This window comes from Oryx dammah, unplaced genomic scaffold (assembly GCF_014754425.2).
Source record: "Oryx dammah isolate SB20612 unplaced genomic scaffold, SCBI_Odam_1.1 HiC_scaffold_12, whole genome shotgun sequence".
Taxonomy (NCBI): Eukaryota; Metazoa; Chordata; class Mammalia; order Artiodactyla; family Bovidae; genus Oryx; species Oryx dammah.
The window spans coordinates 15516757-15533162 of record NW_024070196.1 but is presented as its reverse complement, the minus strand read 5'-3'; the positions used below and the strand labels follow the sequence as shown (position 1 = coordinate 15533162).

The 16406-nt window shown below is 38.9% G+C and overlaps 1 protein-coding gene across 4 annotated transcripts in view; it reads right to left on the bottom strand.

The window, feature by feature from the left end:
- INPP4B (inositol polyphosphate-4-phosphatase type II B) overlaps nt 1-16406 on the bottom strand; it is a 704914-nt gene that overhangs the window by 134712 nt on the left and 553796 nt on the right. For all 4 annotated transcript variants that reach the window (XM_040250456.1, XM_040250457.1, XM_040250454.1 and 1 more), the window contains one exon: nt 12184-12361. In XM_040250456.1, coding sequence (XP_040106390.1) covers nt 12184-12361 — 178 coding nt within the window. The remainder of the gene's footprint in view (nt 1-12183; nt 12362-16406) is intronic.

Genomic DNA, 16406 nt, shown 5'->3' with positions numbered 1-16406 from the left:
GTATCTGACTCCCTTGGAAACTCTCTGGATCCCCCAGATCCTGAGGATAGAATCAAATTTTGTTACATAATAGCAAAAATTTTGTCCTGCAATTTCCATGTGATCTGGAAAAATCTTAATTTTCTTGACCAGTGTTACTTGCTACATGTGGACCAATATAGATCCAGATGTTTTACCATCAAAATAAATCAGTTTGTAGAGATTAATGGAGTCGCTCAATCCTATCATATCTGTACTGCATTATCTCAGTTGCTGTCCTTGAGATAATACCAGTGAAGTCAAACATCAAGGAAGGAAGCAATCATGCCTCTCTGAGCTGCCTATTGACTCAGAGTTCTGAAAGCCATCTTCCTTTTCTTACTTAGCTCCCATTACAATAAATGAAAGAAGAAAGGCTGTCTAAATATTATTGTAAGGGTGGGCAAAATAATTCATTTAAAATATTAGCATAAGAATACAGTTTAAAAAAAAAAGGCATAAACTCTGAGTCCAAGGCAGATGTTTCATTTGTTCTATATTTTAAAAAAAGAGAGAGAGAAAGAAAAGAAAATGTTTTCTTGCCTTTCTGCCATTTTCCCCATTCATATGCTCATACAAGTATCCTTCAAAGTAACACACAGAATTATCTGCAAGTAGAAAACTACTAAAAATTACTTCTCTTGTGGATACATTTGCTACCTTCCTGAATATTAATGCAGGATGAATACTTAGAATATGTTCATTTAAACCCTCTCTTTATAACTAGAGAACTCAATAAATTAAGCAAAGTCCCATTCTTTTTAGAATCTCCTTATATTCACTGAAAAAATCCAAGGCCATGCCTAATCTCATTGGCAATACAAACTACCATAAACAAGTAATTATCATTTTAGTAGTCATGCATATGACATAAAAAGAATCCTGTTTATTTTTAAATTTTGTTGTTCAGTTGCTCAGTCATGTCTGATTAATTTTTAAATTCAGTTCAGTCAGTTCAGTAGCTTGGTGGTGTCCGACTCTTTGCGACCCCATGAATTGCAGCACGCCAGGCCTCCCTGTCCATCACCAACTCCTGGAGTTCACTCAGACTCACGTCCCTTGAGTCAGTGATGCCATCCAGCCATCTCATCCTCTGTTGTCCCCTTTTCCTCCTGCCCCCAATCCTTCCCAGCATCAGAGTCTTTTCCAATGAGTCAACTCTTTGCATGAGGTGGCCAAAGTACTGGAGTTTCAGCTTTAGCATCATTCCTTCCAAAGAAATCTCAGGGCTGATCTGCTTCACAATGGACTGGTTGGATCTCCTTGCAGTCCAAGGGACTCTCAAGGGTCTTCTCCAGCACCACAGTTCAAAAGCATCAATTCTTCAGCGCTTAGCTTTCTTCACAGTCCAACTCTCACATCTATACATGAGCACTGGAAAAACCATAGCCTTGACTAGATGGACCTTTGTTGGCAAAGTAATGTCTCTGCTTTTCAATATGCTATCTAGGTTGGTCATAACTTTACTTCTAAGGAGTAAACGTCTTTTAATTTCATGGCTGCACTCACCATCTGCAGTAATTTTGGAGCCCAGAAAAATAAAGTCTGACACTGTTTCCACTGTTTCCCCATCTATTTCCCATGAAATGATGGGACCAGACGCCATGATCTTCGTTTTCTGAATGTTGAGCTTTAAGCCAACTTTTTCACTCTCCTCTTTCACTTTCATCAACTCAATATGCCAGCAAATTTGGAAAACTCAGCAGTGGCCACAGGCTTTTTAGTTCCTCTTCACTTTCTGTCATAAGGGTGGTGTCATCTGCATATCTGAGGTTATTGATATTTCTCCCAGCAATCTTGATTCCAGCTTGTGCTTCTTCCAGCCCAATGTTTCTCATGATGTACTCTGCATATAAGTTAAATAAGCAGGGTGACAATATACAGCCTTGACGTACTCCTTTTCCTATTTGGAACCAGTCTGTTGTTCCATGTCCAGTTCTAACTGTTGCTTCTTGACCTGCATACAGATTTCTCAGGAGGCAGGTCAGGTGGTCTGGTATTCCCATCTCTTTCAGAATTTTCCACAGTTTATTGTGATCCACACAGTCAAAGGCTTTGGCATAGTCAATAAAGCAGAAATAGATGTTTTTCTGGAACTCCCTTGCTTTTTCCATGATCCAGTGTATGTTGGCAATTTGATCTCTGGTTCCTCTGCCTTTTCTAAAAGCAGCTTGCACATCAGGAAGTTCACGGTTCACGTATTGCTGATGCCTGGCTTGGAGAATTTTGAGCATTACTTTACTAGCATGTGAGATGAGTGCAATTGTGCAGTAGTTTGAGCATTCTTTGGCATTGCCTTTCTTTGGGATTGGAACGAAAACTGACCTTTTCCAGTCCTGTGGCCACTGCTGAGTTTTCCAAATTTGCTGGCATATTGAGTGCAGCACTTTGACAGCATCATCTTTCAGGATTTGAAACAGCTCAACTGGAATTCCATCACCTCCACTAGCTTTGTTCGTAGTGATGCTTTCTAAGGCCCACTTGACTTCACATTCCAGGATGTCTGGCTCTAGGTGAGTGATCACACCATCGTGATTATCTTGGTTGTGAAGATCTTTTTCGTATAGTTCTTCTGTGTATTCTTGCCACCTCTTCTTAATAACTTCAGCAAAGAATATTGAGCTTTCAGCCAGGAAAGATACCTGACATCTGGGCAGCTTATATAAAATATCCTCTTGTCCTTGGCTAAAATCACATAACTACTTTTTCCCAGTATGTACAAAATTACAGTGCCTATCTGTGAAACCCTTATGGGAGTTCACTGTAAACAGTATACTTCTCTTTATTTTTCTTTTTATTGACCCACCTTTTCAGTTTCTGTTACTGACTCATAATCCCCTGGTCACTCAAAATGTAGTTAAGTGGACCCTAAGGGACTGCAAACCACTTTCTTTTTTAATTTTTTTTTTTTAAATTTTGTGGCCACACTACATGGCATGTGATCTTACTTCCCCGACCAGGGACTGAACTTGTGCTCCCTGCATTGTAAACTCAGAGTCTTAAGCACTGGACTGCCAGGGATGTTCCTAAACCATTTTCTTAAAAGCATTTTTTCCTACTGGTGATGTTATTCATTCTATCACTTCAAGGGTCATTTTTTGTTATGCCAAGGTCTTCACAATCCATTTCTGCCTACCTCCTGAATCAGCATGGTGAAGGGGTTCCATCTGCAAGTCTTCTGAATTTACAACCCCAGCCTGATCTCAAGTTTTTAAATAAATGTGTTCTTCTCTGGAGCAACTTCAGGAATATTATCTTCTGGGTTAGTGATCAATTTCTACTGGTTAGACCTTTTCAGTAATTTCCAAGATTGACTCTTGTATTATATTCCTACAGCTAATCCTAGTTAATAACCCTTCTGTGTTCCATGTTGATATTTCCTTTGTCTTCTTACCAGTTGATTCTATTTTCTTTAACCCTTCTTTTTTTCAGGATGTTATCCAAATAAAATACTGACATCTGAGTTCCAGCTCAGAACTCCTGAATCAGAATTTGTATTTCAGCAAAAGCTCCCCTGAAGCACTACTGACATTTCATTATGCTCAATATTCAAATCTCTGTTCTTACTCAGCTTAGTTGTTGCTCAAAGGATGATCTTCACAAAGCAAGTCACTGGGTTTCCAATGTCAACCCTTCAGTACCTACAGAATAGACCTTTTCTCAGGTAAATGAGATTAGGAGGGCGAGATCATATTTCTTTTTAACTTTATGAGACACTGCTGAACTGATTTTTCAAGCTGCAAACGTGTACCCATCAATGATGGATGAATGTTCCAGTTATTTTATATCCTTTCCAACTCTTCCTATGCTCAGCCCTATTGATTTTAACTCCTCTAGTGGGTGGCTTTCTGTGCTTAGTTGCTCAGCTGTGTCCAACTCTTTGAGACCCATTGGCCTGTAGCCTACCAGGCTCCTTTGTCCATGGGGATTCTCCAGGCAAGAATACTGGAGTGGGTTGCTATACCCTCCTCCAGGGGATCTTTCCAACTCAAGAGATTGAATCCAGGTCTCCTGCATTGCAGGTGGATTCTTTATCATTTGAGCCACCAGGGAAACCCAGTGGGTGCTTAGTGGTACCTCATTTTAGTTTAAATCTGCATTTTCCTAATAACAAATGATGATGAGTATCTTTTCATGTGCTTGTCATCCATCATTTTTGGTAAAATGTCTTTACAATTCTTTGCTCATTTGTAATGGTTTTATTATTAAGTTGTAAGAATACACACTTGGCTACAAGTCCTTTATCAGACATCTATTTTACAAATACCTTTTCCTACTCTAGACTTGCCTTTTCATTTTCTTAATAGTGTTTTTTGAAAACATTGACAGTTTTTAATTTTGAAAAAGTCTTATATATCATTTATGTTCTTTTGTTCACGCTTTCTGTGTTCTAAGAAATATTTGCCTAATCCAAGATGAAAAAACAAATTCTTCTATTGTATATCTGCTTACTTATTTATTTGCTTTTTTCATTTTTCTTGTTTTGGCTGTGCTGGGTCTTTTTTGCAGCATGCGGGCTCTTTGCGGTGGAGTCCAAGATTTCTCCAGTTGCGGCACAGGCACAGGGGCTTCTCGTGTTGTGGAACATGGGCTCTAGGGTACATGGGCTCAGTGGTTGCAGCTTGCAGGTTTAGTTGTCCCAGCATGTGGAATCTTAATTCCCCCACTAGGGACTGAACTGGCATCCCCTGCATTAGAAGGTGGATTCTTAACCACTGGCCCACCAGGGAAGTCCTTGCTTTGTTTCTTTTAGCTTGTATATAAGGTCTATGATCCATTTTTAATTAATGTTTATATATGGGACTAGAAAAGGTCAGTTTTCATTCCAATCCCAAAGAGGGGCAATGCCAAAGAATGCTCAAACTAAAACTATGGCACAATTTCACTCATTTCACACGCTAGTAAAGTAATGCTCAAAATTCTCCAAGCCAGGCATCAGCAATACGTGAACTGTGAACTTCCTGATGTGCAAGCTGGTTTTAGAAAAGGCAAAGGAACCAGAGATCAAATTGCCAACATCCACTGGATCATCGAAAAAGCAAGAGTTCCAGAAAAACATCTATTTCTGCTTTATTGACTATGCCAAAGCCTTTGACTGTGTGGATCACAATAAACTGTGGACAATTCTGAAAGAGATGGGAATACCAGATCACCTGACCTGCCTCTTGAGAAATCTGTATGCAGGTCAGGAAGCAACAGTTAGAACTGGACATGGAATACCCGACTGGTTCCAAATAGGAAAAGGAGTACATCAAGACTGTATATTGTCACCTTGCTTATTTAACTTATATGCAGAGTACATCATGAGAAACGCTGGACTGGAAGAAACACAAGCTGGAATCAAGATTGCCGGGAGAAATATCAATAACCTCACATATGCAGATGACACGACCCTTATGGCAGAAAGTGAAGAGGAACTAAAAAGCCTCTTGATGAAAGTGAAAGAGGAGAGTGAAAAAGTTGGCTTAAAGCTCAACATTTAGAAAACGAAGATCATGGCATCCGGTCCCATCACTTCATGGGAAATAGATGGGGAAACAGCGGAAACAGTGTCAAACTTTATTTTGGGGGGGGCTCCAAAATCACTGCAGATGGTGACTGCAGCCATGAAATTAAAAGACGCTTACTCCTTGGAAGGAAAGTTATGACCAAACTAGATAGCATATTCAAAAGCAAAGACATTACATTGCCGACTAGTCAAGGCTATGGTTTTTCCTGTGGTCATGTATGGATGTGAGAATTGTACTGTGAAGAAGGCTGAATGCCAGAGAATTGATGCTTTTGAACTGTGGTGTTGGAGAAGACTCTTTAGAGTCCCCTGGACTGCAAGGAGATCCAACCAGTCCATTCTGAAGCAGATCAGCCCTGGGATTTCTTTGGAAGGAATGATGCTAAAGCTGAAACTCCAGTACTTTGGCCACCTCATGCAAAGAGTTGACTCATTGGAAAAGACTCTGATGCTGGGAGGGATTGGGGCCCAGGAGGAGAAGGGGACGACCCAGGATGAGATGGCTGGATGGCATCACTGACTCGATGGACGTGAGTGTGAGTGAACTCCGGGAGTTGGTGATGGACAGGGAGGCCTGGTGTGCTGCGATTCATGGGGTCGCAAAGAGTCGGACATGACTGAGCGACTGAACTGAACTGAACTGAACTCATATGTGTCAGGTGTGGATAAGGAATGGTTTACTCTGCACACAGATATCCAATTGTTCCTGCCCTATACGTTAAAAAGATATCCTTTCCCCAATGAATTTCCATTGCATTTTTATATAAATTTATTTAAACACCTGTGCTGTGCTGTGCTTAGTCACTCAGTCGTGTCTGACTCTCTGCGATCTCATGGAGTGTAGCCCAGGTCCTCAGACCACAGGGACTCTCCAGGCAAGAATACTGGAGTGGGTTGCCATGCTCTCTTCCAGAGGATCTTCCCAACCCAGGGATTGAACCCAGGTCTCCCACACTGCAGGTGGATTCTTTACCATCTGAGCCACCAGGAAAGCCCAAGAATACTAAAGTGGGTAGCCTATCCCTTCTTCAGGGGATCTTCCCAACTCAGGGATCAAACCTGGGTCTCTTGCATTGCAGGCATATTCTTCACCATCTAAGCCACCAGAGACATCATCAAATGATCAATACTGAAGTCAGACTGATCATATTCTTTGCAGCTGAAGATGGAGAAGCTTTATACAGTCAGAAAAAGCAAGATCTTGAGCTGACTGTGGCTGAGATTATCAGCTCCTTAATGCAAAATTCAGGCTCAAATTAAACAAAGTAGGAAAAACCACTAGTCCATTCAGGTATGACCTAAATCAAATCCCATATGGTGATACAGTAGAGGTGATGAATAGATTCAAGGTCTGGTAAACAGAGTGCCTGAAGAACTATGGACAGAGGTTTGTAACATTGTATAAGAGGCAGTGACCAAAACCATTCCAAAGAAAAAGAAATGCAAGAAGGCCAAGTGGTACTCTGAGAAAGCTTTACAAACAGCTGAGAAAAGAAGAGAAGCAAAAGGTGAGAGAGAAAGAGACAGATATACTCAGTTGAATGCAGAGTTGCAAAGAATGGCAAGGAGATATAGCAAGGCCTTCTTCAATGAACAATGCAAAGAAATAGAGGAAAATATTAGAATAGCAAGGACTAGAGATCTCTTCAAGAAAATTAGAGACACGTGTTCATATCATGTAACAACAGGCACAATAAAGGACAAAAACAGTAAGGACCTAACAGAGGCAGAAGAGATTAAGAAGAGTTGGCAAGAATACACCAAAGAACTGTAAAAAAAGGTCTTGAAAGTGAAAATGAAGTAGCTCAGTCATGTCTGACTCTTTGCGACACCATGGACTGTATAGCCTACCAGGCTCCTCCGTCCATGGAATTTTCCAGGCAAGAGTACTGGAGTGGGTTGGCATTTCCTTCTCTAAGGGATCTTCTTGACCCAGGGATTGAACCTGGGTCTCCCACCTTGCAGGCAGACAGACACTTTACCGTCTGAGTCACCAGGGAAGCCCTGACCTGCATAACCACAATGGCATGGTCCTTCACCTAGAGTCAGACATCCTGGGGTGTGAAGTCAAGTGGGGGTTAGGAAGCATTACTAGTAACAAAGCTAGTGAAGGTGATGGAATTCCTGCTGAAATTTCAAAACCTAAAAGATGATACTGTTAAAAGTGCTGCACTCAATATGTCAGCAAATTTGAAAAACTCAGTAGTGGCCACAGGACTGGAAAAGGGCAGTTTTGATTCCAATCTGAAAAAAAAGCAATGCCAAATGAAGTTCAAACTACTGTCCAGTTGCACTCAACTCACATACTAGCAAGGTTATGCTTAAAATCCTTCAAGACAGGCTTCAGAAGCATGTGAAGCGGACACTTCCAGATGTACAGGCTGGGTTTAGAAAATGCAGAGGAACCAGAGATCAAATTGCCAACATCTGTAGGATCATAGATGAAGCAAGGGAATTCCAGAAAAACATCTGCTTCATTGACTATGATAAAGACTTTGACTGTATGGATCACAACAAACTGTGGAAAATTCTTAAAGAGATGGGAATACCAGTCCATCTTAGCTGTCTCCCGAGAAACCTGTGTGCAGGTAAAGAAGCAACAGTTAGAACCTTACATGGAACAACTGACTGGTTTAAAATTGGGAAAGTCGTATGACAAGGCTGTATATTGCCACTCTGCTTATTTAACTGATATGTTGAGTACATCATGCAAAATGCCAGGATGGATGAAGCACAGCTGGAATCAAGATTGCTGGGAGAAATCAACAACCTTAGACATGCAGAAGATACTACCCTAATGGCAGAAAGCGAAGAGGAACCAAAGAGCCTCTTAATGAGGGTGAAAGAGGAAAGTAAAAATGCTGGCTTAAAACTCAACATTCAAAACACTAAGATCATGGCAATTGGCTCCATCATTTCATGGCAAATAGAAGGGGAAAAAGTGGAAGCAGTAACAGAGTTTATTTTCTTGGGCTCCAAAATCACTGCAGATGGTGACCACAACCATGAAATTTTCTTTCACCCTTCCTCCTTGGAAGAAAAGCTATGACAAACAGCATATTAAAAAGCAGACTCATCACTTTGCCAACAAAAGTTTATATAGTAAAAGGTACGATTTTTCCAGTAGTCATGGATGGATGTGAGGGTTGGACCATAAAGAAGGCTGAGTGCCAAAGAGCTGATGCTTTTGAATTGCATGGACTCTTGAGAGTCCCGTGGACAGCAATGAGATAAAATTAGTCAGTCCTAAAGGAAATCAACCTGAATATTCAATGGAATGACTGATGCTGAAGCTGATGCTCTAATACTCTGACTACCTGATGTCAAGAGCTGACTCACTGGAAAAGACTGATGCTAAGAAAGATTGAAGGCAAAAGGAGAAGGGGGCAGCAGAGAATTAGATGGTTTGATAGTATTACCAACTCAATGGACATGAATTTGAGAAAACTTTAGGAGATAGTGAGGGAAAGGAAAGACTGGCATGCCGCAGTCCATGGGGTCACAAGGATTAGGACACAACTTAGTGACAGAAATTGCTTTGTGAGGAGCAGAATAATAATGTTATTGTTTGTTTAGTCACTAAGTTGTGTCAGACTCTTGCGATCCCACAGACTGTAGCCTGCCAGGACCTTCTATCCGTGAGATTTCCCAGGCAAGAATACTGGAGTATATTGCCATTTCCTCCTTCAGGTCCTGACCCAGGGTTGAAACCCACATCTCCTGCATTGTAGGCTGATTCTTTACCTCTGAGTTACCAGGGAAGCCCCAGAATAATTATGGGTTTCTTAAAAAAGGTCTATCCACCTCTATGAAATGGAGACTATCATGTGTATTTGAAGCTAATGTCAGACATACATTTAATTTATGATATATATGCTTACATTTGGGTCTTTATTTTTTTCATTTTGAATTTATTTACATTGCTTTCCTCTCTCTCTCCCTCCTCTTTTTGTCTTTTTTTGGTCTTAATGCAGTGTAATTTTAGTCTAGGGAAAAGTAAAATGTGTCTTTTATCCCACTCTATTACTAACCTTTCATATCTTATGTTAAAACTTTGGTTTATGCTTTGTCTTCTCTGTTTGGATTATTCATGTATAGTCAGAATTTGTCTTTGGCTATAATCCTACATCATAAAATTAAATAATTTCTTTAATATTTCCATAAACTAATACGTAGCAAATAAAATCCACTTACCCATCAGAAGATATACTAAGAATTAAAAAATCAGAAACACTCAATTGAGTTTCTCCATATTAGAACATGAAAAATTTATAGAAAATTTTACTGTGGGAATTCAGTTAGATCCCTATTATGTACTGAATATCTATAAGGATGATTTTCTAAGAAAATAACTCAAGAACTTGTTTTCCAAATATGCCAGTTCACATTCAATAAAAGAAAAAAGGGGGCTATCAATAAAGAAAAGATTTATTTTCTAATCCATAGTGTGCAAGTCCCCGAGTTTAAGAGTTTAAGAGTTTAAGTTAACTCTTGCTAATATTAAACTATACTAAAATTTAAAGTGCTATTTATGTGATTTACCTTTTATGCTAGATTTATTGCAGGCAGGTTCTTTATCCTCTGAACCATCAAGGAAGCCCTCAAGGATAATACTTCACTGTAAACCACAACCTAGTAACTGTCTTCATATACTATGCAAAGCTCTGTTAACTTAGGTACTTCTTTGAAATTCTGAGCATGAATTCTTAAAGAAATGCATGGCTTGCAAACTTAACCTAAAAAAAAAAATTCCTTCTGATTTCAAGTGCTGACAGATTTATTAGTAGACAAAACTTGTCTACTCAGTAAAAAAAAAAAGGGGGGGGGATGAAAGTTGGACCAATGCTGAATTAAAGGAGGTGAAAATATTATACATGCCCTGCCCCTCCCCCAAATCACCGCAGCAAGTTGTAAATGATGCATGAAACGACAAAGCCCTGCCCAATGCACAGGAAGATGCTCTGAAATCACCACTGTAAGGTACTAATTGCTAGAATTTTCTGCGTAGCTGAACCCAGGAAGACCTCACCTCATCTACAAATCCAAAAAAGAAATGAACTGAAAACAATTCTATTATTTTACTCAATGCAACACCCTCCTCCTTCCTTTTTCTTAGCCATAACATATTCATTGACTATTAGAATACTTAAGTATTGCTGAGGAGTTTAATAATTTTTTTATTTTTTAACAAAGGAAATATCAAAACATATATTACATGGAAAATACCATTAAGGGTTTCCATTCCTGAGTCAACTAGACCCTGGGTGTGACCACTAGTTTTGTTTGAATCCTGGGTTTGACTCTATCTGCCTGATCTTGTACATGCTTTAAGCTTCTCTGAGTTCCATCTCTTCCTTTGTGAAATGGAGATAATATGGACACACAGTTTGAAGGTTCAGTGAAATAACCTAAGCCACTGAAATCAGTAGCATGATATTGGACAATGTAGGTAGTTGTAAAGTTTGGGTCAATTTTTCCCTCTCTTTTCATGATGTAGGCACATATCCTAGCATGGAAGGAAGACTGCGTTTTGAACTGGAAGTCTTGGGTTTTAATTTTTCATTCCTTAGTTTATTAGACAATTCACTCAACTTTTCCGATGACATCTTAGCTATTTTTCTTCTGAAAATAGACGTTGAGTACATCCTATGAGAAAAATATATGATAATATAGACTTTAAAATGTTAAGTAAGGGCAAAGTGGTACAAATGAACATATCTGAGTCAAATATATATATATATATACAGATATAGTATTCAAGTTTCTAGGAATCTGTACTTCAGGGATGCAATAAACTACACTATTTTATTCTAAAATGTTATCATGAGAATTTTCTTTGGTCAGTTTCTTCAAGGGCGTATTTATTAGAAATATCTCATTATAAATTGCAAGATGTCCTCAGGATGCAGAGGTTATGAATGAGTGTACCAGAATTGGACTCTTAAGACATCTGACTTTGCATTTCTAATCAAGCTGCAATTTGATTTTTTCCTATCTTGGTTCTCCATATCATTGAGATGCCCTCATTCATTATGGAAATTGATGTTTGAGTATCTACCCCATGCCAGACTAGCTTTTCTCTTTACATATACAAATGCAAGTCACCTTTGGAAGAATGCAGACCTAGGTCCCAGTACATTTCAAACATTAACTAATAATTTTGGAAATTTTTAGAACCTTCTCCCAGGAGACAAGGTTGTAGAAAGCAAACTGAGGCACAAGAATCACCCCATGCTACTGATGAGAATCCACATGAAAGTTCTGCTCCCAAATGAAGTGACATTCCTACTCAAAGGGGTAGCTTCATATGCATAAAAATTAGGTGCTCGCCAGAGGAAAATACTTTTCAAAATCTAATTTAATTCATTTAATACAACCATGAAGCAAAGAAAATGAAAGATGTCAAGGAAAAGAGAAAATATACTTCAACCAATAATAGGTTTCATTTCCTACTAGGAAAAAAAAATGTTCAATAAGATTTGAAAAGAGAATGAGGCCAATTCATTTTGATCCTGTGGCAATACTTTGAAGCTTACTTTCTAACCTGGTCTATTTTACATTTCCAGATGCTATGAAAGGTAATGTATGCAGAAAGCAACACCAGTGGGGATTTGGGTATTTCGTTTTCCCCATTGCAGTGACGATTTGGATCTTACTTTTTCTGAAAGCATCTTTAAAGAATTCTTCAAGCTGTCTGGAGAATGCTGGCTTGCAGAATTAAGCAGTAGGTCTGCATGGGTTGCTATCAGAGGTTGTAGTTGATTGATGTTGCTGAGAACTTCTTTTGCTTTGGCTGTGTTTTCAGGTGAATAGTAAATAAACTGGTATCCAGTACTGCAACAACAAAGATAAAGGCGAATTACACAATAAGCAGAAAGAACTGTCAGCACTTAGGACCAGATGCTAAGTGATAAACAGAACTCCTAATAGCACTACTTTCTACTGAACAGATAAGAATTACTTTAAGAGATATTTGTGATACTCTGAGTTTTTTCAAGTCAAATGACCAAGATATTTTGAAAGACTAGGTGAAATGATTCTAGTCCTTGCTTAAGCACTGAGAAGATTTTTCATGATCACATATGTCAAAAATTAGCATTCAAAACAAATTTAATTACTAATGAACCTGAGGTCACACAGTACAGAGAGAGGAGTTTGAACCTTTATATTTAAGCCATTATCAATATAGATCCTGGCTCTGCCACTTAGTAGGCTGGGTGATCTTAGCGTAATCTTAGTTTCCTCATCAGGAAAGTGGGAATAATTAACCAAACAGTTCTAAGAGGTGGGTAAGATCGGCCATCATTCACGTGAAATGCCTAAAATAGTGCATGACACAGAGCAGTAATTTAATAATTACTATGTATATCTTCCCCATGATAGTTAGGGCAGAAGGCATAAATTCTAATAGCTGAGAAATGGGGAGAATATAAATTAAGGCTAAGTGAGCATATGGAGAATTTTGTTGGATAGAAAAGGGACATTGATGACATAAACATTCCATTATGCTATTTTTTTCACCACCCTTTTTGTTCGCCTTGCAGTTTCATTTAACTTGCAAAAATATCTAAAACTGACTACAAATGAAAGAATTACTGACTTTTATAATCATCATTTAAGAATTGGTTAAGCACATCATGGTGGTAAGAATTCCATCAAATGATGGAGTCTTTGTCCAGTTGCATTAAGAAAGATGAAAGAGACATTCCAGCAAAACTTCAAAGGAAAAGGAGAGTGGCCATGGTTGGTACATTGACAGGGTGGGTACAACACTTGGTTATATCCCTTTACATCCAACCATCAGTGCTTTTTTTCATTATACCATTGAAACTAAGTCTTCTTGAAACAAAGTTCCCTTACAGTTTATGATTCCTATCTCTATTCAAAATTTGATACCCATTCTTGTCCTCTTTGACCTCAATCTTGTGCTCATCAACCAAACAGTTGATTAAAATTGCTGTCATCTGTACCATTGTCAATATAGTATAATTGTTGTTGTAGATATCATCATTAACTTACAAACTCAGGTTGTTTCTTCAGGGCATGATGAACTAACAGGCTCAAGTTATGGACCACGTGGCCCGAGAATCATAAACCAGAGATACCCTGGACTCCTGAAACTATGATTGAGTAAGAAAGTGAGTGAAGTCACTCAGTCATGTCCGACTCTTTGCGACCCCATGGACTGTAGCCCACCAGGCTCCTCCATCCATGGAATCTTCTAGGCAATAGTACTGGAGTGGGTTGCCATTTCCTTCTCCAGGGGATCTTCCTGACCCAGGGATCAAATCCGAGTCTCCCACATTGCAGGCAGATGCTTTACGCTTTGAAACTATGATTATCCTGGCCCTTTCTTCTTCCCCTTTAAAAAAAAAAAAAAATCCCAAACTCAAAAGACCAAGATGGAGTGGCCCTGAGGCTTGCCTGCCACTTCCTTCTTGGTGTTCTGCAATAAATCCTTACTTTGCTATCAGAGTTGAGTTTGGCTTTATGACCCATGGGCACATAAACCCTTTGCTGGATTTCACCTTGCAATCCCTGTTGAGTATACTGAATATTCTCTTTACATTTACCAGCTCAATTATTAACATTCCCATAATTCCATTTTTCTTCTATTCTTTTTTCCATTTTAAAAAATTTATTTATTTTTGTAATCGAAGGATAATTGCTTTATAGAATTGCATTGGTTTCTACCAAACATCAGCATGAGTCAGCCATAGGTATGTTGGAATATAGTTGATTAACAATGTTGTGACAGTATCAGATACACAGCAAAGCGACTCAGCCTTACATCTATATGTACCCATTCTCCCCCAAATTCCCTTCCCATCCAGGCTGCCACATAACATTAGCAGAGTTCCTGTGCTACACAGTAGGTCCTCATAATTCTTTCCATTTCTTACTTTAAAATATTAGCACCCAATAAGAAAAATTAACATCTCGGAAGAACTCTCCCTTCCCTTTACACTAATGATTTACAGAACAAAGTATTCGTTTCTTTAGGGAGACAATACAATAAATCTATTATTTTATTTACTTTTTTCACAATTATATTTAAAATGTCCTTGGTTGCTTGGACTATCTGGGAGACAGGACAAGAAGCTGAATGAAGGATAGAAGTTTATAAAGGCTAAGAAACATGATTAGAATTTGCTCTTAATTTTGTACTCAAAGTTTTTTTTTTTTTTTTTTATTTCAGAAGCAGGAGTTTAAAAATAAAGCACACCACTTATTTTAATGCAAACCGAAGCAGATGACAAGTAACAACAGTGAGGAAGAGAGAGAATACAATAGTCCCTGACAATTATCTCTCTTTCTGGTTCTTCTGATCTCCTGGGAGACTATGCTGAGGCCTATAACAAAAATCATGAACTGGAATGTCCTCCTACTCACCTGTACTCAGACTGGATACAATATTAAATTCACCAGAATCTTTAGTAAATCAAACAACTCTGTGTTATTACTGCAAAAAAATTATTATATAAAGATATTGACATACCCACTACTAAATATAAAATAGATCACCAACAGGGACCTACTGTATAACACAGGGAACTATTCTTAATATTTTCTAATAACCTATACAGGAAAAGAATCTGAAAAAGTGTGTGTGTAAATGAATCACTTTGCTGTACAGTGATAAAAGAAACAACATTGTAAATTAACTATACTTCAATGAAAAAAATACATAAAGTTACTGATGTGTGATCAGAGTGGGGATGACGTTTAATACCTAGCGTTTTTGACAGCCGAGAATATGACTTAGTAAGGACCATACACAGAAAGCAGCCTGCGGGGGCTGCTCTGTGGTCCCTTTTAACTGATCTGCTCTTCTATCGTTATCATTGCTTTCTGGTTTCTTCTTATGAGGATGGACAGGTCTCCCATGGCTTAGCTCAGGAAAGCCAGTGTGGTCTTCCCACCTTATCTTCACAGATCTGTCCTCTTTCTGGGTGTGTCATTCCTGGTCTCCCACATGTTCATTCCCACGTACTCTTTTATTATTATATTTTATTTTTTAATTTTTATTTGCTTATTTATTTGACTGAGCCAAGACTTAGTTGTGGCACTCAGGATCTTTGATCTTCACTGTGGCATGTGGAATCCGTAACAGTTCCTTGACCCGGGATGGAACCCAGGCCCCGTGCATTGGGAGCAAGGAGTCGTACCCACTGGACCACCAGAGGAGTCCCAGTCCACGGCCCCTTTTTGACCTCTGTCACCATGACCTTCCTCCTTGACTCATACCATACTTCCCTGGCAGTTCACTCTTACTTTATTTCTGAACATTTTCCATTTTCATTGTTTTATCTACACATTTCTTTCTCAGCAAATTCCCTGAGAGTCTCCTCTCCACTGGAGAGAACATACTGTCAAGATTTATTTCTTGCATATTCTTTCCTTATACCTTAGTTCAGTGGTCCTCAAATTTTAACAGGCATTAGATTCACTTGGGGATGATGTCAGAGCCCGGGTATTTTTAATAAAGAATGCAGGTGCCCTGGCAACACCAAGAGATTCTGCTGTAGTGAGTTGCAGCTTTCCTAACAAGCACCTTGGGAAATCCTGATGCAGGTGAACGGTGAAGCACATTTTAGAGACATGAGCTGCCACTGTTTTGACTATAGTTGTCCTCTACACCTCTGGTCACACTACACAATAACCCCGATCAAAGTTCCTTCTCTAAGGTACACCAACTTTATGTTCACAGTTTTGTTCAATATTAGTCTTATTTTCACTTGTTGTTTTAAAAATTGAGGGAGAGTTGATTTACAATGTTGTGTTAATTTCGGCTCTACAGCAAAGTGACTCAGTTATATATAGCCATACGCTTTTTCATATTCTTTTCCACTATGATTTATCACAGGATTGGATACAG